This window comes from Globicephala melas, chromosome 17, assembly GCF_963455315.2.
Source record: "Globicephala melas chromosome 17, mGloMel1.2, whole genome shotgun sequence".
NCBI lineage: Eukaryota > Metazoa > Chordata > Mammalia > Artiodactyla > Delphinidae > Globicephala > Globicephala melas.
In genome coordinates, this window is record NC_083330.1 from 66,586,096 (window position 1) to 66,613,692 (window position 27,597).

The 27,597-nt window shown below is 46.2% G+C and overlaps 1 protein-coding gene and 1 long non-coding RNA gene across 2 annotated transcripts; one reads left to right on the plus strand and one right to left on the minus strand.

Annotated features, from left to right (window-relative positions):
- Window positions 1-2,642: 2,642 nt before the first annotated feature.
- On the minus strand, window positions 2,643-8,463 carry LRATD2 (LRAT domain containing 2). The gene is made up of 2 exons (XM_030875787.3): window positions 7,904-8,463; window positions 2,643-7,376 (listed from the first exon to the last, which is right to left on the minus strand). Exon 2 carries the CDS (start codon window positions 7,278-7,280, stop codon window positions 6,342-6,344), a length of 939 nt encoding a protein of 312 aa, XP_030731647.1. The 5' UTR covers window positions 7,281-7,376; window positions 7,904-8,463; the 3' UTR covers window positions 2,643-6,341.
- LOC132593764 (uncharacterized) lies at window positions 8,358-27,597 on the plus strand. The gene is made up of 4 exons (XR_009559574.1): window positions 8,358-8,515; window positions 8,777-8,849; window positions 23,952-24,165; window positions 25,338-27,597. It is a non-coding gene; the product is annotated as an uncharacterized lncRNA (long non-coding RNA).

The window sequence follows — 27,597 nt, forward strand, 5'->3', positions numbered from 1 at the left end:
TTCAGAATTGAATTGACCAATGCAATAAGCCACATTGCACATAGGAAGAAATAAAGTTTCCAAGCAGGTATCTACTTTCTCCCAATGTTACCAGCAGGGCCAGAGTAGAGAAACCCAGGTAGTTTGACTGTCAAGCCTTAACTGCTATTTGATTCTGTGGGCCTAGGACCAGACTCTCTACCTCCAGTTTAGCCCAACAACTGAGAATCCTCAAAGTTATGAGGTTAAAAAGGCGGCACGGAATGTTGATAATCAAACCTTGGGAGTTAATTACATTGTTGCACAAGTTTTCCAAAAGAGCAGTGAGCTAATCTTTTGAGTCATTTATGGCCACACTAGACAAGGCATGAGAGACTGTATCATAGCAGCGGCTTGTGTTAGCCAACTGTATAAAAGAACCTCTGTTTCAATCATGGCTCCAAGGCTATGGCGCGCAGGCTATAAAACCTGTTGCTCCCGCTTACCTCTGTCCCTATCAAGCCTAGCCTGGCCACTTCTCCTTTCACTTGCACTGGGCAAAGGCCCGAATTCACACACATCATTACCTGGCTGGCAATATAAGCCATCAATAGCATGAGCAGTACAGCCTCTAGCTCTGGAAGAGGGGAAGGCAGTCACATTTGCTCTCCCTGTTCAATCCATCCTAAAAACCACTGTGACTTCACCTCTTCAAACCACAGTCCTGACATCACCTTGAGTTAATAGGGCTTTCTAGACCAACAAATCCCAACCTCCAATTTCATTCACTCACTCAAACTTTGAGAGTATCTCTGCCTGTTCCTGTGTTAAATGTCAGATACACTGAATTAGACAACAGTTTGCAGAAAGGAACCCCAAGGAGAAATGGCTACCACTGGAGCATTAAGCAAAGACATTCTGAGAGCACTCAACGTTCATTCATTCACTCCCCAGCCTTCCTCCCTGAATTAATGTAATCAGTATCCACTCTGAAGCACGTGGCTTTCTCCTCTACCTCTTCCGAAGTTCAGCATAAATGCATCTTCAGGGAAGCCTACTGACTCAGTGATGGCGAGAGAGCCTCTCCCTACACCCTGTGCATTTCTTTCACTGCACCTATCACATCTCTAAATTCCTTCTTGTGAAGATTTTGGTAGTAAGCAGTTATCTGTCTTATCAATTAGAAAGTAAGTCACATGAGGACGGACACTGTGGATCTGGTTTACCTTACGCAATGGAATTTAGGAGACCCCCCATTAAATACTTCATGAATATTAGTTATATTAGTTACATCCTTTCCTCTATCATCGTTGTACCTTCAGGGCTTTGATCTGATTTCTCCAATTTCTCTGAGTTCTCCAATTAAACCTACACATATCTGCTTTATTGAATACCGATCAACCATCAGCACTTCACAGGACCACCTTTCATTACATTTGTTCTACATGTATGAGTGAAATTTGATTTCCCCTTAGAAACAAGCTCAGGGGTAGAGATTATCTAAGGTTTTTGCTTGTCTCTAAACTTTTTATGTTCTAGTATCTCGTCTAGGGCTCAGCATCCTCTAGCCCTTCATACTCAGTACCTTGCTGTGATTGCAAATCACAGACACTAACCTTTCTTGCATCTACTGTGCAGATAAAATTGTGTTTAATAAGTAGTTTTTCCAGGAAACTCAGTAAAGGGAAATAAAAGCCCTTTTGCACACATTTTGGGCCTGTTCATTTTGGAGGTCCTTCTAAACACTTCCAAACATGTCATTTTCCTACATTAAGCAAACTCACTCCATTTAGGAGAAAGAGGAACAGCGGCCTCCACCAAAATCACCCCAAAATATATGCACATTCTATATTAGGCTCCCTTCCCTCTACTTTCCTGTGCAATGAGAACCATGGTAAATTAAGGACAACCACTCTAGGGAAAAATGGTCTCACTGCTGCTTGAGCTCTGGATAACCTTCAGCATTCAACACTCTTCCTATTTAAAATCCTCACGGGAGCCTGCTGATGGAGCCCAAGTTTTTGAGCCTCACAGGACTTCAGGTGCTGGTCTAAGGAGTGCTGGTGGCCTCCCACACGCCAGTCCCAGAGGCCACATCTGCTCCTGTACCTACTGCTGGCACCTGCATCCTTTATCATGTCAGCAGTGCCACTTGATCACATGGGCCTGTTTTCTGTAATTAAATCACTCAGGGAGCCCATTCCCTTTGTCTGGGATTCTGAAACCACCTAACACGCAACATGGGTTACTGATCTTATTACCAAACCTCCCCAGTACAGACTCCAAAATGTGAGTGTGGCTTCTGGCAACGTTTGCACTGATCCTGAAAAAAATCAATGTGTATTGAAAATGTATGTTCACAAGATGTTCTTCATGAACATGGAGCCTAGAAGCAATGTGATTAATTCCCACACAGTAAATGCAGGGAGGGTTTCCAGTCACTAAATGAATTCATCAAAATGTTTACTGAGTAATGTAAAGATGAAACACACTTAATATTTCAGAAAAATTGCAGTTAAGCTGAGGAGCTTGGATTTGGGCCAAAACTGGCAGAAAGTATACAAATGGAAAAAACCCATGTATAAATAGAGTTAATTCTAATGAATGGTTTATTGTAAACCCTCAGAGCATTTGTCAAAAGGATTTGACAGATTCTATTGTAATAAGACATAGTGAAGAGGAAATGGTTTAAAAGATGTCATCAATCTTTTATTTAACTAAGCACTTGCCCTTCATTTTGAAGGAAATGATACAATTTCAAATCTGAACCTCCTTCTCAAGAAGTGGTGTGAGAACATAACATTGATTTAACATATAATCTTCAACAAAAATAAAGTTTACACAATTCACTAGGAAATAAAATACATGAAATTTATCAAGTTAGTCAATGTAATTCTCCATGGGTCACAAGTATCGCTAAGAACAAAACATAATGAAAAGCTGAATAAACCAGTCAAGTTTATAGTTACCCTGATTAAAAAAAAAAATTCACAAATAAAATGTAACTTTCCAAACAAATCCTTTCAATGATGATCACACTAGATTTTATTTTGATTTACAAAAAAACAATGGTTAGACAATCACATAATATCAAGAGTCTTCAACACAGTGGATTCCATTTGTTAAGAGAAAAAAAATAGAAAACAAGTAATCCTTAAATTTTCTTCACTCTCCATAGCATATGTTGTAGAAAATTAAAGTTTTGCTTCCAAAAATATGTTTCCATGTGGTTATGGTGTTGTCGACTGGTGCTCTTAGGGCCAGAAGCAGCAAAGACATGAGAAATTTAACTACTGAAGTGTCATTTTTCATAAAAACTAAAAATTTCCTTAAAGGTCTGGAGTAAAGTCTTCTGCTAGGCTTGTTAGTGCTATAAAGTCATTTTTAATGAAATGTAGAATAAAACTACAAAAACTATGAGTTCTTTCAATATAAAAAGTTGTGTAGCTGAAGTTGTAGGCTCCTTTGCCATACATAAGCAGTCTCAATAAAATATTTGCTCAAGTAAGAAAATATAATTTGTCTGATTACATTTAGCATCCGTTCCAGTTGGGTGTCCTGCTTATCCCTGCCAGAGCTTCTAAAGAACATTAGAATCAATATTCCTTGCCTTCAAAGAGCATCCGTAATTCACAGTACAAAACAGTTCTAGAATCTTAGTCCTAAGGAGAAACAAAAATTATTAAATATATATATATATTTTGTAAAGTGCCAGATGTAGCCATTGCCTGGACATTAAAAACTCTTATCCACAACACTGCCATCTTTGAGAAAGATGCCAACAGTTGATTCAGTCCCCTTTCCTTGCAACCTTCAGTGGCTGATTGGTGCTTTACTTTAAGCATGATGACCCTAATAAAACTTCCAACAGAATCACTGTTCCGAAGCATTACGTACTTCACATCTCTGGTACCCTGTAAAAACACGTGATAAAGCAGCATCTGGAGTAGATCTTTCCTCTTCTAGATCATGTTCAAGCCCTGTTATCAAAAACCTCTTCTCTTAGAGGGAGAATGCTACTACTGATATGGATTTTATAGGAGTTCTTCCTTCAAGTTGAGGTTTCTCACAAAGCTGTTTGTAACAGAGTCACTGCTGTCCCTCGGTGTGACCAATGACATTCACTTTCCATTGAGGGGTGAAGGAGGGAGACAGAGACCGAGCAGTGGAAAAGAGAGCTGGCTGGCTAGCCCAGAGCTGCTAGACAGTGCCGCTCTGTTCTTCTCTCTTGCTGTCTGCACAATGTCATTACATTCAACTTTCCCTTGATGGTGTTAAACATAAAAGACAATCCAAATCTAGAAGGCTCTCCTAAATGTCTTTACCCACGTTTACCTTGCTCCGCTTTTCCATGAGCAAAAGAATACAAACGCAAAGCTGCGAGATTATTAAACAAGAAAACTAGATCAACATTTCCAACAGGAGACTGACGCTTCTCCAAATTCCTGGACCAGGGCTGAGTGTGGTTCATCTTTAACATTGACAGGACCTGTTTGGGGATTCCTGTTAAAACAGGGACCATAGCTAATGCCCTTGTAATGAAATAATTTCATGTTGAGGTGCTATAAAGGTCTAGGCTTTTAAAAATTATGGCCTCAAATTCCCAAGTTTAAAAAAAGTACGTGTACAAGGAAATCCTTCAAGTTTTGTTGCCTTGATTTAAAGATCTCCAGCCAGGAGGCCTGAGGATGGCCACCACTGTGGAACACTCAAGTATGAGTCTACTCCAGCTGTAAGAATTGGGTCACAAAATGACTTGTTCAGCGTAATCTATAATGATTCCCAAGAGAAAAAAAAGAAACTTCACTCAACTTTTGAGACAGCATTAGCAATGCCCATGTGCAGCAGAGGATTCTGAAATCAAGGGCACATATCATTAAAGAGCTCACATGAAAACAAAGGACAGATTGTACACATTTTTTAAAGCCTCAGAGTAAAGCAAACACAGCAGCAGATTCAAATAGTATCAGCCATCCTGCTTCGGACAGATCCCACCATCACCAATCCATGCTTTAGGACTGTCACCAGATCTGGCGCTGACTACACCAGGTTGCATTTATTTATGATTGCTGTCACCCCCTTCATTGAGAAAGCATTCTGAAGGGGTGTTCTCCAAGCGACAAGAAGACTGTAGCAATATAACAAGACTTTACACCTTGAATTAAACTGCATCGAGTGTGGCTACCAAAATAAACAACTATCACTGAAATATGCCTCAAGCCTAAGATTTTACCACCAGCAAAACAAAACTGAGTGAGGGGGACGAGGCAATGAAGGAAAAAAAAAAAATTCACAGGACCACCACACCAAAGCCTTAAATTTAAAAAAAAAAAAGTTACCTTCACTATTCAGGAAGAGAGTCAGGTCGGGGAATGGACAGGAAACTGACTGATTCCTGCCAGGGCAACCCTGTTTGGCTGTTTCTGTAGTGGATACCTTATGGGGTGGCAGCAGCCAACCTCCCGTGTGACCTGGGGATGAACATGGCCAAGCAGGCTTAATTAGATCAGAGACACAAAGGGCTATTCCCTCCTTTGATAACAAATACCACAGCTGTAAGTGCCTACAATAGCAAGCAAGAAACAAAGGCAGCAAAACAGAACCAAAATTGAATCCTTCCTTTAGCTGGCCCCTGACAATGATTTACATGTAACCTGGGAAGTGGCGATGGCCCAGGAGACTCAGCTGGAAGCCAGCTCCAGAAGACAAATCGCTTGGGGATGGGGAGGGGGCATGTAGCAAAATCTTTGTTTTGTAGCCCAAGTTTACTCAACTACTTCTTGCACTTCACAGGGGGCTGCTTGATTTCAGTCTGTGGCTCCCAGACTTGGTCCTGGTTTTACCAGCCTTGCACCCCAGAAAAACCACAAGATAAATCACCCCAGCTTCCCGAATCCCTCACACTGCTCTTTGGAGGTAGCACCACCACAAATCTGCTCTGGCTTTACTACAGGGCATCCTCCAAGGCCATGGTAGGAGGGGAAGCGGTCGGAAGGCAACAGCAGGCATTGGTACTCTGAACTTTTCTCCACCCCTAAGTGCATAAGAGGCGTCAATTTTTGGACCCAAGTCCAGCAGGGATTAAGTGTCTGGCAAGTCCACAGTGTGCCTCACCTCGGGAAAGGAAGACAGATTGAGCCGGCGGGCAAGAAGCCCAGAAGCGCCCCCGGCCAAAGTGCTCCTACCTGCTCCCTCTTCCTCCTCCGTCCAAGATAACAAACTCAAGCCACAGCTGGCTGCGCTTTTCGCCAACTCTCCGTTTTCCAAATGGCCCAGGAGCCCAGATGGGGCCCAGAAGGTGGTGGAGGAGGGAGTGAGAGAAGGGAGGGAGCAGCGGCTGCTACAAACAGCTCCCTCACACAGCTCCGCTCTCAGCTCGCCGGTCAGCGAACCACCGCCTCTCGGGCCCCCTCCTCCCGGGCGGGCGCGGGGGTGCGCCCGGGAGGCGGCGTAGTCCGCGCGGCGTCGCTGTCGCTTACGTCCGGCTCAGCGGGGTGCAGGTGCGTGGCGAGCTCCTGCAGCACCGCGGCGCGCCCGATCTGGTCGTTGCGCCGCTTCTCCATGATCAGGTCCTCCAAGCTCTGGAACTCGAGCGTGTGGCTACGCTGCGCAGAGAGCTGGATCTGCAGCCGGTAGGGCTGCTTACCGATGCGCAGCTCGCCGCCGATCTTGAATTCGCGCTTGCCGTAGCGGCACCAGGCGGCGAAGCTCTCCGAGTTGCGCCAGCTCAGCTCGCGCTCCTTGGCGCCCACGTGCGCCAGCGCGTTGCGCACCACGGCGCTGGGGCTCAGCGGCTTGTAGCGGTACAGCTCGTTTACCACGCGGCCGCGCCGGCCCTGGCTCGCGTCCGTCAGGAAGCTGTTGCTCACCTCCAGCCGGTGCAAGTGCACCACCTGGAAGTTGCCCACGTAGACAGCCCAGTGCGGGTACTGCGCCTGCGACACGAACTCCACCAGGTCGCCAGGCCTGCACTTGTTGAGCAGGTTCTCGGGCGTGTAGGTGCTCAGCGCCGCGGAGCCCGGCGCGAAGCTTTTCTGGTAGATGCACTCGTCGCGGTAGAACACGGAGCACTCCACCTCGTGCAGCCGCGGGTCATAGGGCTGCGGCGAGGGCAGCGGCAGCCCGTCCCCGCCGTCAGGCAAACCGCCGCCACCGCCATCCGGCCCCTGGGGCGGCGGCTGCGGCTCCACGTCCTCGTCGTCATTGGAGAAGATGTAGGAGACCCCGATGCGGGGCCCGTCGTCCCGGTCCACGCCCGTCGGGTCGGCAGTGGGAACTTCCTTATAACTTAGGTGGGTCAGTTTCTCCACCTGGTTGCCCATCACGCTGCGGACACACGTTCACACCGCCGTGAGAGGAGAAAGCGAAACCACCACTAGGGTCATTGGCACAGGTCCCCGGACAGGGGCTCAGACCACCTGTTGGGAGAGGAAGGCAAGGAAGCCATGTAGGAGCCCTTCCGTGAAACGTGCGATTTGTTCTTAAGAGGAGGAAGAAAGGTTGGGTGTCGGGCACTTGGAGCCATTTTACGGGGAGTCTCAGATGTGGCGAGCTTTTCCTCACTCTTCCGCCTCCAGGGTCACGGTCGCAGGAGGCCGGGCAACTCCAGCTCTCCCCCGCCCCCAGCCCTTCACCTCGCCCGGGCAAAAGCCCATTGCATCAGCGACTCCTACCGCTTCCGCCAGCGCCCTACCTGCCAATCCCAAGCAGGAGGGAGAAAGGAAAAGAAACTTTAATTCCCCTCTCCTAGCCCCCTCCTTTCACCTCAGGGTCCTAAGTTACCCCAGAGACGCCCCCATATCAATCGCTGAGGAAACCGGCTAGGACCCCGCAGCGCGGCCCGGGCAGGTGAGCCGCCCTACCTGGCTCACCTGCGGTGCTTTCTCCTTCCGTCTTGCCCGCCCCTCCCCCCGCCCTCTAGCTCGGGTTACCTGCGCAAACTCACCCGCCTAGAGGTGGAGGCCGTGGGGAGTTGGGAGGGGCCCCCCGCCGCACCCTGAGACTTCTAGTGCGAGTTTGCAGGTGTGGGCTCCGCAGTCTCTCCTCTCCGGGCGCCAGCGGCTGCGAGGTTGGTCATGGGGGAGCAGCGCATGTCTTGCCCCCGCGGCTACGCAGCGCCTCAAGACTTGAAGGTGGGGAGCGGCGCCTCTTCACACAGCACCCCTTCCCTCTGCCTGGGGCCGCTTCTCCCCTTCAACCTACTCTTGGGGGAGGTGGGGCTCCTTAGAAGGAGGTGAAGGAAGCAGCCTTGGTGCCCCGTGGCGGCAGCTGCCGCTCGGTCCGGGCGAGCAACAAGCGCCGGCAGAGACCGGATTGTAGATCCGGCTCCGGGCTCCCAGGGCGGGAGAGCAGCCGCTGGCATTTAAAGAGACAGGCGCTCGCTCCCGGAGCCCGGGTCTTTCCTGCACGGCGCTGAGCCTCAGGCATCCCCGCCTCCGCCCCGCCCACACGGGCCACGGGGCTCCGCCCAGGCCACGCCCCCGCTCCGGAGCCGGTTTAAATCCCGCCGGTAAATAACCGATGGGTCGACTGGACTGGCGGTCTTCGCGCCTAACCGGTAGGATCTTTGCTTACCTTCTTAGAGCAAGACCTTGTTGTGAAGTCCTCGCTGCTTGCTCAGGTCGTATTTTTTGGAGCTGTGAGCTTCAAAATGGAGTTGGAAAGCAAACGCCACCTGCCAGTGTAGAAAGGAAAGAGGGATTAAGAGTTTGGTGTTTGTTCCGTTTCCCCTTCGTCTCTTCATCCCCAGAGTACCTGGAGAGGGAGGAACAGTCATTAGAAAGCAAACAAACTTTTGCTTCTTTCTTTTCTTTCCTAGAACCGATTTCTTGCCAAAGGTCACAGAAGAGAATTTTGTACTAGGACAGCTGGAGAAGTGCTTCCGTTTAGAGGTATTACCAGAATAAGCCCTGTGAAACTTTCAGATAGGAAAAAAATTCACAGAAAGGAAACAGTATAAAACAGAATGAAGACTTAGTTGCTGACTTGGTTCCAAGACCCGGGCTCTTAATAATGTCCCTCGAAGTTAGTACAAAGTTGATTTCATAACCTCCATTGTTGTTTTGAGAGTTACAAGTTCATACACGGGATAGTGAAAGAAAGCATTCACCTCTGCTTGTTTATTTTGGGGGTAGAGGATGTAGGAATTGCCTAATTGTCTTTAAGAACATATTAGCAGAGGCCCTCAGTGGATATATTTCCTTCCTGCTGACTTACAGAAGGAAGTGACAGGAGACTAGTATTGCCTATTAACCTCCACTACAAGAGGACAGTTCCTGCCTCTCCCCTCTTTGTTGGTTTTGTTTCTTGTACCTAAGATGGAAGCTACCAAAGTGGTTTTTCTTTTCTTTTTTTTTTTTTTTTGCGGTATGAGGGCCTCTCACCGCCGCGGCCTCTCCCATCGCAGAGCACAGGCTCCGGACGCACAGGCTCAGCGGCCATGGCTCACGAGCCCAGCCGCTCCGCTGCACGTGGGATCCTCCCGGACCGGGGCACGAACCCGCGTCCCCCGCATCGGCAGGCGGACTCTCAACCACTGCGCCACCAGGGAAGCCCTTTTTTCTTTTTTTAAATAATGGATTGGAGTCGGGGTGGAGGGATGACAATAAACAAGCTTAGACTTTCACTGGAACACTGGAACACCCAAAGTAATTCTTGGTGGAATTAAGAATGCAACTCAAGACCTCCTCTACCCTGTTTTCCATCACTGTTTCTTTTCACTCCGTTTTTCCAGGTAACACTATTATTCAGTGTGTATACTGACCAGTGGAAACAGGAATATACTAACACCACTGTGATCCTTTTTAGTTTGAGGGGGGAAAAAAAATTAATCTACTTACGTACTTTTGAGCCCCAACAATCAATATTGGCAGGGCTGTGATGGAAGTTAGTCCTTCAGCAAGTCTAAGATCACAGTATAAGTTAGACCAAAAGAGACTTCTGTATGTCTGCTGTATAGATTAAGTATTTTCTGACCAGCCTCAGGCATGTGTGACCAGATGAGTCTCCTCCCTGGACTTTTTGATAACACGTGCTCTGGGAGCTGCTGTTTAACCTGACTAGTATTTGCCACTAGCATGTGAACTCATGTAGACGCCCATTTTACAGGGAGGGAGGGGGTTTAGACTGAAAGAGGCAATGGCAAGTCATCCCATGTCTGTCAGGCTGGGGAACCTCTGCTACCATCAGCTGTGGTAGGCCACTTTGCCCCTAGGTGGTACTGGGTAGTTTGCCTGGTGATGGGAGAATCCACAGAAGGACACAGTAGTATGACAGTTTGCTGCCAGCACTCTGAGGCACAGATCTAATGAGTAAGGAAACAACACCTTGTTGTCCAGGTGTCTAGCCTATTGCCTTTATGAGCTCTGTTCAGGTACCCGGTTGTGGCTCAACAACAGTTCTTGAACTGACCAACTATAAAGTCTCGGAGGGAGCAGGCTCTGAGTCATTTTTATATCCCAATGCCTGGCACTCAGTAAGTACTCAATAAATGCTTGATGGACGCCTTAGGGGAATTCTTGGACATTTCAATAACCTGTCTCCTGTGTAACTTCTTCCATGAATGCCTGTTTAGGGCCCAGCCTCCATCTGATCCCCCAGGGCTCTTGGTCATAGTTTACAGAATGGCTCCCAAACATGCTTTGCTCATCTCAATGCTTGTTTAATAAATTTAAATTAACTGTCAGTAATTTGGAGACTTGGGAAATCTCACATAAAAATTCAGATTCACTTGAAAGTGCTAATGTATGAGACCACTGGGCCCACATTCCAGGATGGCAACAAAAAGCTAGAGCTGAGCAGTGGTTGCCTTGGAGATGAGATGTAGCCTCCAGTTGGCCCCAGTCCCTGTCCTACCCACCTCACTTACTAGTTCCTTGACTGGCCCTGGGAGACTCTGTGTTGGCCACCTCTGCCATCAAATTTCTACATTATACATTGTATCACTTGATTATATGTAAGTCAGCACTTGATCACATAGCATCTGGTATTATTCTTTAATTCATATATTTAAAATGTCTTCTAAAGAGAGCTTGATTCACAACTTCTTTATCCATTCATCTGTCAATGGACATTTTGGTTGTTTCCATGACCTGGCTATCGTAAATAGTGCTGCAATGAACAGTGGGGTGCATGTGTCTCTTTAAATTACGGTTTTCTCAGGGTATATGCCCAGTAGTGGGATTGCTGGGTCATATGGTAGTTCTGTTTTTAGTTTTTTAAGTAACCTCTATACTGTTCTCCAAAGTGGTTGTATTAATTTACATTCCCACCAACAGTGCAAGAGGGTTCCCTTCTCTCCACACCCTCTCCAGCAGTTATTGTTTGTAGATTTTTTTTGATGATGGCCATTCTGACCGGTGTGAGGTGATACCTCATGGTGGTACATATATACAATGGAATATTACTCAGCCATAAAAAGGAACGAAATTGGGTCAGTTGTAGAGATGTGGATGGACCTAGAGTCTGTCATACAGAGTGAAGTAAGTCAGAAAGAGAAAAACAAATATTATCAAGTAATATTCCACTGTGTATATGTACCACATTTTCTTTATCCATTTGCCTGTCGATGGGCATTTAGGTTGCTTCCATGACCTGGCTATTGTAAATAGTGCTGCAATGAACATTGGGGTGCATGTGTCTTTCTGAATTATGGTTTTCTCAGGGTATATGCCCAGTAGTGGGATTGCTGGGCCATATGGTAGTTCTATTTTTAGCTTTTTAAGAAACCTCCATACTGTTCTCCGAAGTGGTTGTATCAGTTTACATTCCCACCAATAGTGTAAGAGGGTTCCCTTTTCTCCACACCCTCTCCAGCATTTATTGTTTGTAAATTTTTTTTTTGATGATGGCCATTCTGACTGGTGTGAGGTGATACCTCATGGTGGTACATATATACAATGGAATATTACTCAGCCATAAAAAGGAACGAAATTGGGTCAGTTGTAGAGACATGGATGGACCTAGAGACTACCATACATAGTGAAGTAAGTCAGAAAGAGAAAAATACCGTATGCTAACACATATATATATATGGAATCTTAAAAAGCAGTACTGATGAACCTAGTGGTAGGGCAGAAATAAAGACGCAAACGTAGAGAACGGACTTGAGGACACGGCGGGGGAAAGGGAAGCTGAGATGAAGTAAGAGAGTAGCATTGACATATATACACTACCAAATGTAAAATGGATGGCTATTGGGAAGCTGCTGCATAGCACAGGGAGATCAGTTGGATGTTTTGTGAAGACCTAGAGGGGTGGGATAGGGAGGGTGGGAGGGAGGCTCAACAGGGAGGAGATATGGGGATACATGTATATGTATAGCTGATTCACTTTGTTGTACAGCAGAAACGAACACAACATTGTAAAGCAATTATACTCCAATAAAGATGGGGAAAAAAAAAGAAAAACAAATATTGTATATTAACACATATATGTGGAATCTAGAAAAATAGTACAGATGAACCTATTTCCAGGGCAGGAATAGAGACGCAGATGTAGAGAGCAGATGTGTGGACTCCTGGGGCGGGGAGGGGAGGGGGGGATGAATTGCAAGATTAGGTTTGACATAAATACACTACCATGTGTAAAATAGCTAACTAGTGGGAACCTGCGGTATAGCGCAGGGAGCTCAGTTCGGTGTTCTGTGATGACCTAGATGGGCGGATTGGGGGGTATGCGAGGGAGGTCCAAGAGGGAGGGGATATATGTACACATATAGCTGATTCACCTCGTTGTACAGCAGAAACTAACACAACATTGTAAAACAATTACACTCCAATAAAAAAAATAATAGTAAAGAGAGCTTGATTCAAAATATATTTCTTGAAGACCTGCTAGGTACCTGTTAGTCTTAAACACCACACATTTATTCTACAACAGGCACTGTGTTAGGTTTTGTAGGTATTCATGTCCCCATGAAATATATAGACTCCTTTAAGACAGTGTGACATGTCCTACAGGAAGGGAAAGTAGAGGATGCGGAGGGGAAGTTTCAAGACATGTTGATACAAAGATGAATGTTAAAGTGCCTGCCATCAGGGGCTTGGACTAGTGGGGGTGACACAACTCTAAAATTAACAATGACATCTACCATTGAGTGAGCTTCTAATTCTGTTATAAAAGACAATTAAGTTTAGAGAGGCTAAGTGACTTCTTCCAGCTGGTAAGATCTCACAGGTCTGCTTGACTTCAAGGCCTGTGCTCATAACCACTTTGTTTTAAATAGAGACAAATACATTCTTCAATATTTAACAAATATTTGAGTGTCTGGCTTTACTGGGCTCCAGAGATAAAAAGCCACAGACTCAGTAGACAAAGTCCTTTCTCTTAATGGCTTTTATGTGTTGACAGGAGGAGACAATTGACAAGTTTAAGTAACTGTATATTCCTTTCTGAGAGCGATAAGGGCCATAAAGAAATAGACTAGGGTAATGGGGTTGAATAACTGTGGCTACAGAGAGGGTGGCAGGGGTGAGGTGGCCTACTTTGGATAAAATGGTCAGAGATGGGCTCCTAAAGAAGTGAAACTTGGGCTGAGACTTGAAGGAGGTGGCCTTGGCATTCCCTCCACAGGGAACACCAAGAGCAAAGGCCTGAGGTGAGAAGGAATTGGAGTGTTTAGGAAAAAGGGGGGATAAAAGGTTGCGACTAGAGCACAGTCAGTGAGAAGGTATGTGATAAAGGGGTGCAGTTAGAGCCATGGGAAAGCTTTGGGGGTTTAGGGTTGTCACTTTGGCTGCCCTATGGGAAATGGACTGTAAAGGGATGAGAGAGGTCCTATAAATGACCAGGCCATAGGGCGGAAAGGCCTTCCCTGCAGATGGAGCCTCGTGAACAAGGGATAAAGCCACCAAGGCACCTTCCCCAAGAGCAGCCATTAGATTCAATTCAAACGTTAGATTTGAATTCCCAGCCATACTGTAGCTTCATCCTCCCCCAGCAGTGACCCAAGTGTCACATTCCACACACCTCCTTGGAGGAGGCACTCAATAAAAACAAGCTGTGTTGAATGCCAGTTAATTGCTCTCACAGCATTCCTGTCCAGAGCAGAGGGGAATAATCGAGAAGAGATGTTTCTACCTGACAAGGCATTGGCCCCCGACTCTGCAGGTGTAGTGGAGATCTCGGTTTAAATGGCTCGACCCAAGAATGTACAAAAGAGAATCAGGAGAGCAGAGTTGCCTGCTTCGGCAGTCTAACTCTGCCTGTTCCCAGGGCTGGGCCCCAGGCTCACGGCAAGGGCAGATAGCTGAGTGAGTTTGCTGGAAAACAGGTTCCTCCACAACTTCCTTATGTTGGGAAACTTCCAGACTTCCCCATGCCTGTTACCCACAGCTGGGGTTCTGTTGAGACATAGAAAGTGAGTGGTAGCAGAATGAAAACACATGACCTGGGTCGGCGTCTTGTTTGCCAGGTTCATGACCTCGGAGCCATCTCTTACTTGCTCTGGGCCTCCTTTTCCAAACTCTAAAGTGGGGTTCGTGATACTATTTGCCTCGCTTGGGAATCGTCATGTGAGACAGTGTATGTGGAAGCACCTCGAAAATCCTGAAGACTGTGTAGATGCCACGTGTTATTCACACCTACCAAACCCTAGGTTAGGCCCATGTTAGAGCCAGATGATGATTTTAATATGGGAAGCCAAAGAATAACCATTTGTTCCAGGCGTCAGCTTACTAAATGTCCATACCGATCCCGTTTCTTTACACTTCCCAGATAAGGACACAAAGGCTCAGGAGTATGAATCTTACGGATTATGAGTGGGAGAAGCTGGATTCAAATCCAAATCTGGCTGGCTCCAAGCCCATACTTTTCACGCCATGTCACGCGGCCTCAGGAGCACCAGCATGTGTGTTGTTCATCCAGACACTGGCCAGTCTGAGGACCAGGGGGCTGCTTTGTCTTCTGGATGTAGAGTGACCAACTCGTCACAGTTCGCCCAGGACGATCTTGGTTTCACACTGAAAGTCCCATGTCCTAGGCAAACTGGGACACTTGGCTGCCTTACCTTGGTGGCTCCCTAACCTGGTACTTGCTTTTTCTGCCCCTGAGCGGACTGGGGATATTGCTGGGGGTGGAGCAGGGAAGGGGGAGGGGAGAAAGGAGAGTCAGGTGTTCTAGTCTAGACCTCACTCTCATAAAGGGTTGCCATCTCCAGGCAAGGTTATGCAAACAGCAGCAGCTAGGCAAACTGGGTTATCCAGTAAAAGAGACAATAAATATTACATGCTTTTGGCATTCATTCTTTTTTTTTTCTTTTTTTACTTGGATTCTTTCCAGGAGGTGAGGGCTGGGCCTGTCTCTCCTTTGAGAGGACTGGCCTGCAGCTGCGCCCTCTCTCTTCACCCTCCCAGCCTGTCTTGGGCTTTAAAACCTGCAGAAACAGTTTTGCACTTTGGCTGAATGATTCCTCCATCTTCAGATTAAGGAAGGGAGCACAGAGGCTTTTGAGTGTCCTTTTCCTTGGCTTCTGCATTTTATTTCCTTTTCCCCTCAGATCCCCAGAACAGGCTCTCTCAAGCAGGCTGGGCAAGAGCTGGTCTGCCCTGTGGTTTGGTATGTGGAGGAGATGCCCTGAGAAGTGGTCTGGGGCTGTCACGCACCCCAGACCTTCAGCTCTCCATGCATTAATCCTGTGCCTAAATTGTGAGGAAGCTTTTAACCCTTTCCTGGAAGAGGGATCACCAGTTGGAAAACACCGAGGCTTGTGGCTCCTGGAAGCTGGCTGTTTTAGGAGACCCCTGACATTATATTGTTGGTGTTGAACCAGAGTCTGATTTGTGCCGGGGAGTCTGAGCTTGTAGCTGGACTCCTGCAGAAGCCTCATGAAAGATGCATTTCACCAGGTGGTTCCAGGGGAGAGACTAGCTTAAATTACAGCTCTACAAATCCAAATATTGGCATATCTGCAAATCCAAATGTAGGGATTTCAAAAAAAATCTAAATTCTAAGCATCTTATTTTGCACTTCTTGTGCAAGAAGGGGATGATGAGCTATTCAGAGAAGAGACAAGGCTGTCAATAACGAGAGAGAAGCTTCGGCAGAGCAAACCCAACCTCCTTTTCTTTCCTTGGCCATTCTTCATGCTTCCAGGGAAGAAGAGCTCCGACAAGAGAGAGGAAGACGGTGTTCAGTGCAGCCTTCTGCAGGACAGATTAGGGGGACCCCCCACCCAGTAACTGGGGCATTGGGCTCACTACATCTTGTTGGTCGATTTCTGTCTGCTTTCCCCAAACCACTTCTAGGCCTGGGGCCAAGGGATCCTGATGAAGGACTCACCCTCCTATAGTCTATTCACAACACAGCAGCCCCCAGCAATCCTCTGAGACAGCGAGCCTAGCCAGGTCTGCTCAAAACTCTATGGCTCCCTGTCTCCCTTGGAGAAAAGCCAAAGTCCTGAAGCTAAATCCAGCCTCTTACCCCAACACCAAATTAAATCTCGGAGACAGAGTTTTGGGTGAAGTAGAGAAGAATTAGCTTTATTGCTTTGCCAGGCAAAGGGGGTCACAGCAGACTAATGCCCTTGAAACTGTGTGTCCCAACCCAGAGGGGGTAGTGAGGAGTTTTATAGGAGTGGTTCAAAGAGGGCGTGATCAGCTGGTGGACATTCTCCTGATGGTTTGGTGGGGAGGTTTGGAGGGAGTCGGCATCATCAACCTTCTGGTTCCAGCCAGTCTGGGGTCTCCGTGCTTGTGGGCAGCAGACTGTCCTTAACCATTAACTGTTAACTTCTCCCACCTGGTGGGGGTTTCAGTATCCGCAAAACAGCTCAAAGATGTTGTTGTGTGCATCCCTTGATGGGGAACCAGGACCTCGTCCCAAGGCTGCACTATGGTTTCTCTTGACTGTTTGTTCCTCCCCTGTCTCTGCATCCCCTCCTTTCCCTAATTAACAACTACTTGAACCTGCCCATTGGAACTCAGGGAGGGTCATGGAGGCTGAATAAAGCCTGTTTCCTGTCATCAGAGAAATGGGGGACACAGAAAGGCTTTGTGCCCAGGAGCCGCACAGGGTCCTGCTCAGTATCAGTCCCTAAAATAGCCCCACAGCCCTGCCTGCCTCCTTCATTCCCTGTCTGATGCCCCATCGCTCACACCTCCAGATGCACTGTCCCCTTGCTCTGCCTCCCCCGTGGTTGGCATGCTTCTCCCCCACATCCTCAACATTTGCTGTTCCTTCTGTCTGGAACGCTTTTCCCCAGATATCTTCATGGTGTGCTCTTTAGTCTTGACTCAGATGTTAGCTTCTTGGTGAGCTTTCCCCAAGAGCCCTATTCAAAATTTCAAATGTCCTCCCATACATACTGTCAACTGAAAAAGAAAAGCGCACAACCTGAAAGTTGAGAATTATGTTTTATTCCTCAGGCTTGCTGAGAACTTAAGTCTGGGAGGCAGCCACTCAGATAGCTCTGAGGGATGGCTACAAAAATGGTAAAGGAAGAACCAAGATAGATAGGAGCTTTTGCAACAGAAACCAGGTAGTCAGAACATCAAAAGATTACTGTTAAAGAAAAACCAGACATCTCAAGTTAATGAATTTAGCATTTTTCTATATATGGGAAGATGCAAGAGTCTGGGCTCATTGAAATCATTCCTTTGATGTGCACCTTAACTATCCAGGGCCAGTATCTTTTTTCTTTTTTTTCCATCCCGAATCCCCTCAGGGTGCAGAGTCAGGGTGACTGCAGTGGCTGATGGCTTGATGGCTGAAACACCCTTTGTTTACCGATATGGCAGGCGACATTTGTCATCCACAATACCCTTTATCCTCTTTCCTGCTCTATTTCTCTATCACTTATTCAACTCACTTATCACCTTTTAGTGTTCTATACTTTATTAATTTATTTTAGTTTATTATCTCTCCCAGTTAGACGATACACGCTATGAAATCAGGGATCCTTGTCTTGTTTACTGGGTTCTCCCGACCTCCTAGAACAGTGCTAGGCTCAATACATTGTAGTTAAATTAATAAGCGAAAAGGCTTTCTGTGGGTCATCTCTAGTCATCCTCACAACAGCTTTAATGGTGCGGGAATATTGTCAATTTACAGATGAGAAAATGAATTCTAAAATGTACTAAATGCTTAGGGTACACCAGGTACTGTACTAAGCAGTTGAGTTTCAGGGGGGTTAAGAAGTTGGGCCCAGGTAACACAGCTAAGTTCACCATGAAATTCTATCTCTGTACTGTCCAACATGGTAGCCAGCACTCACATGTGGCTATTAAGCATCTGAACTGAAATGTGTCATAAATGTAAAATGCACATCGATTTCCAAGAATGAGTACAAAAAAGGTAAAAGATCTTACTAATGTTTCCATACTGATTACATATTGAAATTATAACATCTTAAATCTATTGGGCTGAACAAAATATATTATTAAAATTAATATCTCCTGTTTCTTTTTACTTTTTTTAATGTGGCCACTTTACAAATTTAAATTACATGTGTGGCTTGCATTTGGCTCTTCTAGCTGTTTCCATGACACCTTATGTCTCTGTCTTCAGTATATTACCTCTTGGACCCTTGAGGGCAAGAGTGAAATGAGTTTGTCTTTCCTATGAGGATAAGAGCAAAGATATGCAGAAGGCATCAACAAGTCTCAAAAGGATTAACATACCTGTTATATACTGCTTGTGTCCCCCCCAAATTTATATGTAAAAGCCCTAACCCCAAATGTGATGGTATTTGGAGGTGTAGGGCCTTTGGGAGATAATTGGGATTAGAATGAGGTCATGAGGATGAAGCCTCCGTGGTGGGATTAGTGCCCTTATAAGAAGAGGAACAGATACCAGAGCTTCCTTTCTCTGACTTGTGAGGACACAGTGAGAAGGTGGCCATCTACAAGCCAGGAAGGAGGCCTTACCAGAACCTGATATAACCAGCACCCTGATCTTGGAATCCTAGTCTCTAGAACTGTAGGAAAATAAATTTCTGTTGTTTAAGCCACCAGTTTGTGGTATTTAGTTATGGTAGCCCAAGCTGCCCGAGACAGTACCTAAAGATGAATGCCTGTCTCTGGAGGACAGTAAATCTCCAGAGGAAGAAATGGGCTAAAGTAGGCTCCAGGGTTACGTGTTTTAAGCAACTTCTGTTAAAGCAGATAGCCCCCTGCACAAAATTGAGAGTGGGGTCTGTGAAGAAGGAATTCCCAGTCTGATGGAGGTGGACGAGGCTGGCTGTCACAGAGCCAGAACTCCAGCCCTAGCATTACTGAGCATCTTCTACTCCCTTTTACTCCCTGCCAAGCGAGCGACCTTCTAAGAGGCTTTCTTCTGCCCCTATAGACGTGCTTACAAAGATGACATATTGACCTAGTAATTACAGTTCTTTTTGCCATTCAGTAAGCTGCGGGGGCTGGTTTTATGTGTCTGACTCTGTGGGCTGAGTCCATTTTCAGTGGGTTGGCAGAGTTGGGTTTCTGAACCTTTGATATTGAGGATCTCACCTCAGGTGACAGAGAATTCATAAAGGTGGTACTAAACAAAGAAACAAGATAGTAGCAGCTAACATTTATTGAATGCTTACTGTATCCAGCACCACCCTAAGAGCTTTATATGTATTCACTCCTGTAATCCCTACCTGTGAGGTAGGCATTATTATCATTATCCTCATTTTACAGGCGAGAAAGCAGAGGTATAGTAAATTTAAGGATCTTGCCCATGGCAACACCACTAGTGATTTGCAGAGCCAAGATTCATATACGGGACAGTGCCATGGAGTAGGGGTAACCTCCTGCTATCCACCTTGCCCAGACAGGAACCCATATGGCTGAGTTCCTCTGTCTTCATGCTCCACACTCCTCCTGGTCCCATCTGTGGGTGATGAAGCCATCGCCTTTGCATGCGTTCATAAGTCTGAGTCTTCACCATCTTTCTAGGCTTATCTGCCAGTTTCCCAATCGCCCTGTATGCCTCGGCCACACCAGTCCTTGGTTTCTGTTCATCTCACTCTTCACAAAGCTAAATTCCTCACATTCTTTCTGCTTCCAATCAAGTCAAGTCCTTAGAGAGCGAGCTTTGTTAACTAGCCTTTTACCCACCTCACTCTTCCTCAGCCCCTGCTTGCTTCCTACAAACGCCTATTACAGTAGTGATGGTATTTGCTTATTTGCTTGTCATTGCCTGCCTGTCTCTTCAGGAGTCCAGACTTTGACATGTCACTGTCACACCCTCAGTGTCCAGTGTCATATCCTACACACAGTAGATGCTTAACAAATATGTGCTGAGTAAGTAAGTCCTTCTTTGGATTAGCCTGACATTCCTCATTCTGTATGTGTCAAGAGAAACAGCTCTTCAAAGAGTGATTTTTGAGTTTCAGGTATGTGCTCAGGTTTGCAAAGCTAAGCTGCTAAGTGGAACCAGGAGGAAGCTTGATGGAGTAAAAGTGGGTCAAGGAAGAGAAATGAAAAAACAAAACACAAGAGGAGGAAAGCAGAAAGGGCCTGTTACGCCTAGTAAGGAGAACAAATAAGGTTCGCTAAAGTTCATTGCATGACCGGTTGATTTCCAGTTGACTGAATGAGTTATCTGACTGGAGTGGAGTAAAGAGTGGGATGGAGCTCTGTCTTTACATGGTGAGGACTTACCTTCCATCTAGCCCTGCCCTGGGCCCTGTGGCTGGAGCTGAATGTGCACCAGTACACCTGGCAGTCAGCTGCTGTGCCTGGCAGTCCAGTTCCAGGAATCCTTACTGAACACCTACTACGTTACAGTCACGCACCCTTCCTACTTGCTGAACAAAGGGACTGAAACCTGATCTTTGCCCTCTGGGAGCTCACAGACCCATCACCCCAACTAGCACCTCCTGAACAACTTAGTAGATGATCAGTAAACATTTTTGAAGTATTTGGATTAATGAGTGCATAGAATAGGGCCTTTGCCTTAAGAGTCTTAAAAGCAGTTGGGAATGTCAGGCAAGGGATATTTATTTAGAGACTGAGCCAACAATATAACTACAGAAGCTATGTTGACCTAGCTTTTGCAAATCGGAGGGGCTATAACCACTCTGCACATACCTATTGTAGGGGAGGAAAAAAAGTTTTTGCTCTATGTATCTTAGGTTCATTGGCTGGGGCCCTCAAATCAGACTGACAAAAGACAGATTAACAAGAGAAAAACAAATAGAAGTTTATTAATGTGTGTATCATGTACACATGGGAGCACTCTTGTGATAAGTAGATAAAGGGATATTAGAGCTTGGGCTTGTATAGCATCTTAGCCAAGAACGATAATTTTGTAGAGAAGTGACAAGACAAAGGAAAAGGGCTTTGAACTTCTAGGGGCAGAAAATTGTGAGAATGCAAATATGTGGGGAAACTAATGGGGGATAAAAGCTAGTTGCTAAGGTTTGTTCATGTTGACCCTTTCTGGGTGCCATCTTGTCTCCAATGATAAGGTTGTTATGCCCCTCTTGGTACAGAAGTGGGGAAGGAGAGGGAATTCCCTGGTGGTCCAGTGGTTAGGACTCGGTGCTTTCACTGCCAGGGCCCGGGTTCAATCCCTAGTCTGGGAACTAAGATCCCACAAGCCAAAAAAAAAAAAAAAAAAAAAAAAGTGGGGAAGGGGACACCTTAACAAGGGAAATTTATGTTCTGTTTTTAGGTAACTAGGGGGAAGGTGCAGAGCTTTTCTTATATCTTCTTCTCAATTGCCTTCAATTCAAAATAATCGTTGTACCAAAGTGGCCTATTTTGGGGTAGCATATTCTGCTACTCTCCACTACGAACCAGTAAAAAGATGAGGTCCTATCTCTGAGACGGCAGGAGGATTTATTCTGTGCCTGGCACTGTGCTAACTACTTGTAATCATTACCTGGTTAACATTCCTCACAACTTCACAGGGCAGGTACTATTATTATCCTAATACCCATTTTAGAGCTGGGGAACGTGAAGTGTCAGAAGTGACTTGTTCCTATCACAGAGCTGGCCAGTCATCCCACCAACTGGATGTGGACCCAGGCAGGTCTGAATCGAAACCCCACTGGACATGGCTCCTTTGCACTCTGACCATCGACGTCACAAACAATAGGACAGAGCTTCTTGGTGAGGCAAAATGCAGCCATTAACTCACTGTTTCCTTTTCCTCTTCCTCCTCCTTTAAGTGGGGCATGCTTCACCCAGAGCAGTTAGTCCAAGGGTTTCAAACAGGTTTCTTAGGATTTAGCATGCCCATACTGATTGCAGAAACAGACTGATGGAAGATGTCCCCACTGGGAAGAGGAACCTGAACTTCCCATGTAAGGATGGCCCAGGGAGAAGGAAAAAGAAACAACCTGGGGACCCTGACTAATTTGACCAATGTATTACCGTGGGAGGGCCTGGGTCATTAGAGCTTTGGGGACGTGCCAACGAAGATAAATAAATTGGATTTCAGTGTGCTGTACCAAATCACTACGTCCCTGCAGACACTTAAACACAACAGTAACCTGGGCATGAAGTTTGCCATTTTGGCAAGGTCACAAAGATTCTGTTTCCCACCAGGGCAATTTTCCCTCACCTAGGGATTTACAAATTCCTGTCCCCATTGTCAGGGACTAGATCAACTCTTACCAATACAGTCCTCAGCCCTTTTCCTTCCTTATCCTCAAGCCCCAGGGGCTTTTGCCTCCTGAGTCATTATGTAAATGACTTACAGGCAGAATCTAAAGCCATTAACCAGGAACCCTCCCACCTTGACCATCTCTAGTTAACTGGATTCCTGCTTAACTGAAGGTTAAATAAAACGCGCCTTGTTTAAGGGCTTGTTATTGAAAATCTTTTTAAACTGTGTTAGTTCACGCACCTGCCTAAGTTTCTGGAGCAGAATGAAAATAATCACATTTTTGCTTGATGCTCAGACATCTTGCAGCGCCTTGGGGCATTATTCTGCCTAAACGTTAGGATTAAAATTTCACTGTAGTTGTCGACTTTTGTGAGAAATGGGGCTCTAACTGTTCTAAGTTGAAGAAGAAATTTAATTTAATTTTGTTGAGAGAAGTACAGCATCTTGCTTACCCCGTGCTTAGCAGAGTATCAGGGCATTTTCTCAAAAATTCCGATAAGTCGATGAATGTCTGATATGAATTTGTTTCTTGCTGTTGTTTCTTTCCCCCCTAATAATAATTGTATCTGCTCTTTATTGATTGCTAGGGATGGTTCCAGGTGTTGTGCTAAGCACTTTGTGTGCTTTATATCATTGCATCCCTGCCACACAGTGGGTGGGTTTTACCTCACAGATCAGCCTCAGAGAGGTTGAATGACTTGGCCGAGATTCCAAAACTAGGAAGGGGAGCTTCCCCGGTGGCGCAGTGGTTGAGAGTCCGCCTGCCAATGCAGGGGACGTGGGTTCGTGCCCCTGTCCGGGAAGATCCCACATGCCGCGGAGCGGCTGGGCCCGTGAGCCACGGCCACTGGGCCTGCGCGTCCGGAGCCTGTGCTCCACAATGGGATAGGCCACAACAATGAGAGGCCCGCGTACCGCAAAAAAAAACCAAAACAAACAAACAAAAAAACCTAGGAAGGGACGAACCAGAATCCACATTACTTGTGGAGTTTTATGGATGGTAGTCTCCATCTGCATATGAGGCTAGATAGGCAGGAATGCCCCTAAAACCATAAGGAAATGGAACCTACGTGAAATGAGCATTGAGGGGGGACAGACAGATATACACAGATATCCTCACCCACACCCACAGACACACATGTACCCTGGTCCCAGACACCCCATCGGTTAGGAAGCCAGGACAGTGTAGTAGTTTAGAGAAGTAATTTTCAAATTATCTGCAAAAAAGGGCCAGGCTGTTTGTTTTGTTTTGTTTATAACTTCCAACTTTTTGTGAGCTGATACCTTTGTAAAATAACAGATATAAATTATTAGACGAATGAAGAATATAATACAATGATATAGAAGCCCAATTTTTAAATTATTATTACACTCAGCAGACATAAAATAACCGCCAAATAGTTATAAAATTTCTACCAGCTCACTCCCAATTTCCATTCTTCCTCTGTGGACAGGTAACAAGCAGTTGGGGGACCAGCAGAGATACTCACGTTTCACTTTTCAGGGCTGGATCAGGCCAACCCTTGCTTCTCCAAGAGTGGTTACCAACAGGCAGTATGGGCCTCACGCTGGAGGGAGCTGAGCTTGCTGGAAATGCAGGATCTCAGACGCCACCCCTGATTGGCTGAACGAGGATCTGCAGTTTAACAAGATCACCAGGAGATTCTGGTGAGTGTTAAGGCTTGGGAAGCCCTGATTTAGAACAAAGGCTCTGAAGTCAGACCACCCACGCTAATCAAGCGCTATCTCTTACACCTGTGTGCCCTTGAGCACCTCACTTAACCCTGAGCTTCAGTTCCCTAGTTTTAACAGTATACTCCTCTTCTGGGCAGTGGTGATCCCTGCAATGTAATGCACCTGGAGAGTTAAGGGCAAATGAGAGAGCGCTCAGTGGAGCTTAGCCCTCTGGAAGGTAAGGGCGCCATAGCTACTGTTGTTATTGCTAACGTTTTTTTTTTTTTTTTTTCCCTTGCGGTACGCGGGCTTCTCACTGTTGTGGCCTCTCCTGTTGCGGAGCACAGGCTCCGGACGCGCAGGCTCAGCGGCCATGGCTCACGGGCCTAGAGCACGAACCCGCTTCCCCTGCATTGGCAGGCGGACTCTCAACCACTGCGCCACCAGGGAAGCCGCCATTGCTAACAATTTTTTGTTTGTTTGTTTTTTGCGGTACGCGGGCCTCTCACTGCTGTGGCCTCTCCCATTGCGGAGCACAGGCTCCGGACGCACAGGCTCAGTGGCCATGGCTCACGGGCCTAGCCGCTCCGCAACATGCAGGATCTTCCCGGACCGGGGCACGAACCCGCGTCCCCTGCTTTGGCAGGCGGACTCTCAACCAGTGCGCCACCAGGGAAGCCCCCATTGCTAACAATTTGTTAAAATCATTTTCTTAGGCCATACTGTTGTCCTTGAGACATGAGCACCCAGGCCAAGGATATTTACTTTAGTGTTTGATGTTCAATTAGCAGTCAGCTGTATGGAAAGTTTCCCCTCCCCCTTCCTGATCCTGGTCATTTGGCTTTGGGACCTACTGATGCTACTGAAGCCCCTTGGACAGGTTCCTCACCCCACTCATGATCATCTATTGGTACTAACCATCCTGAACGGGGTGAGTCTACAGGAGGACCTGGAAGCTGGTAAGTTCTGGTTTCCCAGTCTGTTAAGGACTTTTCTTACCAGGGCTTGGTGGAGAGGAGGGGAGGGAGCTACTGCAGTTCAGCTGGGAGAGAAGACACATGCCCTTGTTGATGTGGTTTGGGTGACAGCAGTGACTCTGTCAACCCAGGTATCAGAAGTCCAGTCTAAGACTGATGAGTGCTCTCTTTCTTTTCTTCTGTCTACAGATAAAAGCCAGCATGTCCTCTAGTGAGACTGACAATTTTGTGAGCACAGAGCCGGGAAAAGGCAGCAAACCAAAGTGAACAGTCAGCTAAGTAGAGTTTGCTGGAGATTTACGCAGAAACCTACCCACAGAAGCAGGGCTGATGGATTTATAACAGGGGCGGGATAATTTGTTCTTGTGTGCGAAGATAAGGGTAAACATATTTCATGCTGTGATGTAAGCCCCTATCTGCAGAAGTCAGGAGAGATTCCCTGCCCTGTTGCTGAATCGTGTGCTTGACAAATTATCCTCAGAAGCTTATTTTATCTGGAGGTGTCACTGGGGCCCAAATGTGAAAGGTGGAAGGACATGCCTGGGGGCAGAGGAGGGGGACTCTTCTGTCCCTGCACATCTGGAAGCTCAGAAATGAAAGTGGCACGGGTCTATAGTATTTGGAAAATCCTGGAGAGGAGCTGGGATGGAAGCGAGTAACTGTGTGATCCCTGGGCCTGATTGAGGAAATATGCCAGGAAACATGTGTTCCCATTTCAGCCCATCTTGGCCTTGGTCCAGCAGTCGTACCCACCCTAGACCTGCCTCTGCCCTTTATTTTGTCAACAGCAGGTAGATAAAGTGCTCTCAGTTTCCAGAGCTTCTCATCACACTTCCTGGGAAGGAAGCCCTTACTGAGCTCTAGGAACTGGCTGGCTGTCTCCACCACACCTCTAGAGGACAAAGGCGGAGTCTTGATAATCTTTGTATCCCTTATGTGTAAATTTTCTATATGTGCTAAAAATGTTTACAGAAATAAGAAAGAAAGCTGGAGCTCTGAGAGTGAACCTCTTTAAGAAATACAGGAATGTAACTTAAATTTTGCAAAATTATCATTATCCTATAATATTTACTATTTGGTGTTCTGCCATTTTAAAAATAATTCTAATTAATCTGTAAGTAATTATTATTATCCCACTTTACAGATATTGAAACTGAGGGTCCAGAGCCAAGAAAACACAGATCTCATGTAATGAAGCCAGGACTCAAACCTACTACTGTTAGATGTCCAACCCCACTTTGTCCAAGCTGATGCTAGACTCATGATCCCAGGCCCTCCATGTTCCTTTGGGGACTTCCCTGAGCCTAGGCCTGGGCCCCATGTTTCCCATTTGTAAAACTGGGGGAGGGATGGACTAGGATCCCACAGGCTGCTTGTCAGTGGGTGTCAGAAGTGCAGGAGAAGAAGGTGAGCAGCCCGGGACGCTGGGCTTTAAGGCTTGAGCAATGTCAAGTGGGAGTCCCCAGTAAATTGAGATGTTGCCACACAGACTTGGGCATGAGAAAAACTAACAGAGAGCCAGTCACTATCACAAGGGCTTCAAGGGGCAAATTCAACCCAGGTATCAGAAGTCCAGTCTAAGACTGATGAGTGACCAGGCTGGCGGGAGAGAAAACAGGTTGATCCCCAAAGATGTGTGTGGCCACAGTTGTGTGGAGAGTAAGGCCAGACACACATGCACGCACATATGCACACCCACACATGGATACAGCCATCAAGAGAGCATCTGTGTGCAGCCAGAGATACAAGAGACAGGATAAGATTCTTTTATGTTGCAGGTAACATCGCCCCGACTCTCAGGCTTCCCCTACGTAGGACTTGGCAGGTGATTAAAGTCTCTTATTAGTCTTATTCGTCATACTTTCCATATTCCTGGTGCAGACAGGATGTATAATATATTACATTTTATGGAAAACAAAGGATGAGATAGGTAATATATATACATATTCATGTTTTTTTCCCATGATTTTTCCACATATAGACTATTTCTGTAAGTTTACCCGAAAAGCTTATAAGCATGGTTGCCTCTGAGTAGGGATCTAAGGACCAGAGTTGGGAAAGAGAGTAACTTTGCATTACATTCCCTTTTATAATATTTGAACCTTTTAATCATAGATATGGATTCCTTATTCAAAACAATAAACTGTTAAAAAATACACACACACACAAAAACAATGTTCCCGTGTCTGTCTTATACTCCGATGTTTCTGAATTGGTTCCTGTGAGTGAATGATTGTTTCTGAATGTGATTAATTCTGAGAGTATTTATCATACGGTTGGAGGCTGTTTATGGTTCAATGGAGAAGAGAGGATTGATGGAAGACCCTTGGAGGTGAAGAGGATGGAAACGCCCTAGAGGAGGGAAATTCCTCCAGCCCCAGCCAGGAAAGGCCATATTAACCACCAGGGAGTGATGAGTGTCAGTAATTCCAGTAAATCAGTTAAGAAA

Coding starts and splice junctions, on each gene's coding strand:
- LRATD2 (XM_030875787.3), bottom strand. CDS start 7,280: ATGGGCAACCAGGTGGAGAAACTGACCCACCTAAGTTATAAGGAAGTT.